The 2,045-nt window shown below is 57.5% G+C and overlaps 1 protein-coding gene across 1 annotated transcript in view; it reads left to right on the top strand.

The window, feature by feature from the left end:
* The window catches only part of PLEKHG2 (pleckstrin homology and RhoGEF domain containing G2), a 10,625-nt gene that overhangs the window by 3,292 nt on the left and 5,288 nt on the right, over window positions 1–2,045 (top strand). Inside the window, 5 exon segments of the mRNA XM_023508242.1 lie at window positions 107–173; window positions 306–352; window positions 607–757; window positions 1,100–1,237; window positions 1,412–1,612. Of these exon segments, the coding sequence (XP_023364010.1) occupies window positions 107–173; window positions 306–352; window positions 607–757; window positions 1,100–1,237; window positions 1,412–1,612 (604 nt within the window).

The raw sequence follows: 2,045 nt of genomic DNA, 5'->3' as shown, positions 1-2,045 counted from the left end.
GCAGCCACCAAGGCCCCAGCTACTGTTGGGGAACCTGTCTCCTGGAGTCCTCCTGTGGTGGGGTCATGGTGGCAAGGCCATCCTCACCCTTCTGCTCTCCCTGTAGTGAGCTCCTGGAGGACTTGGAGGGCAGCAGCAGTGCCGGGGGCATTGCCGAATGCTTCGTGCAGAGGGTGAGTTGAGGGGCAGGGGGCTTTTAGTCTGGACTGGAGCCTAAAGAAGGGGAAAGCAGGCCTCGGCTAGGCTGGAGGTGGATTGTGGGAAGCCAGGACCTGGGGTCTCCCTGACTCCTGTGTTACCCGCAGAGCGAGGATTTTGACATCTACACATTGTACTGCATGAATTACCCAAGGTGAGGGGTGGGGAGCCCCTGCTGGGCCCAGGCTATGCCCATGAGCTGATGTGTCACCCAACCAACCTCTACCCCTGACCCATCCAGCTCTAACCCATGCCAGGCCATGACAGTGACCTTTGCCTAAATGCCCCTCAGCCCTTCCAGACCCTGACTGTTCCCAACCCTAGGCCACTCCCTAACACCACCGCCCCCGCCCCTCCACCTTGCCCACTGGAGCTGCCAGCCCCTGCTGACCTGTGCTGTGCCCCCAGCTCCCTGGCACTGCTCCGGGAGCTGTCACTGTCTCCACCAGCAGCTCTGTGGCTACAGGAGCGCCAAGCCCAGCTCCATCACTCACTGCCACTGCAGAGCTTCCTGCTAAAACCTGTTCAGCGCATCCTCAAGTACCATCTGCTACTGCAGGTCAGCTGTGGCCTCTGAGGGCCTGGCTGGGGAGGGGCAGGGTCCTGTCCATTGACCACCTGCTGGTATGCTTGGACGGTGGACCTGCCAGAGTTGGGCAAAGCATGGGGAGGCATCCTCTGACTCTCCAGGCCAGACCTGCACCTGGGCAGCCAACTGCTTCCTAGAAACTGGGTCAGCTTGGTGAAGGGTCTCACTGGCCACAGAAACTGGCCCCCAGCTGATCCCACCTTTGTCCATCTCTGCTTCTTTTTGTTTTTCTCCGGCTCCTATTGCTGTCATTCTCTTTCTCTTGTCTCTGTTTTTCCTTCCCTTCCTGTGTGCCTATTGGTTGCCTGGCAGGAACTAGGGAAGCACTGGGTGGAGGGCCCAGGCACTGGGGACCGTGAGATGGTGGAGGAAGCTATTGTGTCCATGACAGCAGTCGCCTGGTACATCAATGACATGAAGCGCAAGCAGGAGCATGCTGCACGCCTCCAGGTGTCCCCGGGGTGGCCTGGGGCTGGCTGGGTGAGGGGAGTAAGCAAAGGGCCTTTTGGTGGGTAGGGGATGTCAGAGGCAGCCCAGGCAGGTTAGCTGGGACAGTATGCCCTGTTGCTAACACCCCATCTTTACATGTCTCTCTGCCCTGCTCACCTGATGGGGGCCCGGTAGGATGTGCAGAGGCGACTGGGTGGCTGGACTGGCCCGGAGCTCAGTGCTTTTGGAGAGCTGGTACTGGAGGGCACCTTCCGAGGTAGTGGAGGGGGCGGCCCCCGGCTACGAGGGGGTGAGCGGCTGCTCTTTCTGTTTTCACGGATGCTGCTTATAGCCAAGCGTCGTGGGCTGGAATACACCTACAAAGGCCACATCTTTGTGAGTTCAGGGATGGGTGTGGAACTAGAATATTACAAAGTATATTCTGGTTTTTTTTTTGGCTGCGGTTGGGTTTGAACCCACCACCCCTAGTATATGGGGCTGGTGCCCTACTCCTTTGAGTCACAGGCGCTGCCCATGAAGTATATTCTGTATACTTATACCTGTATGCCTAAAGGGGTGGGTGTCAGGGGACAAATCTGGCTTTAAAAGGCCACATTTTCATGAATTGAAGAATGGGAACATAGGGCCAGGTGCAGTGGCTCATGCCTATAATGCTAATACTGGGAGGCTGAGGTGGGTGGATCGCTTGAGCTCAGGAGTTCAAGACCAGCCTGAGCAAGAGCCAAACCCCATCTCTAGTAAAAATAGAAAAACTAGGCTCGGCGCCTATAGCTCAACCGGCTAAGGCGCCAGCCACGTACACCTAAGG

The sequence above is a fragment of the Otolemur garnettii genome, unplaced genomic scaffold (assembly GCF_000181295.1).
Source record: "Otolemur garnettii isolate 467f Iridium unplaced genomic scaffold, OtoGar3 scaffold00233, whole genome shotgun sequence".
NCBI classification, from domain to species: domain Eukaryota; kingdom Metazoa; phylum Chordata; class Mammalia; order Primates; family Galagidae; genus Otolemur; species Otolemur garnettii.
Note: the sequence above shows the minus strand (reverse complement) of the source record. Positions and strands in the feature narration are given on the sequence as shown.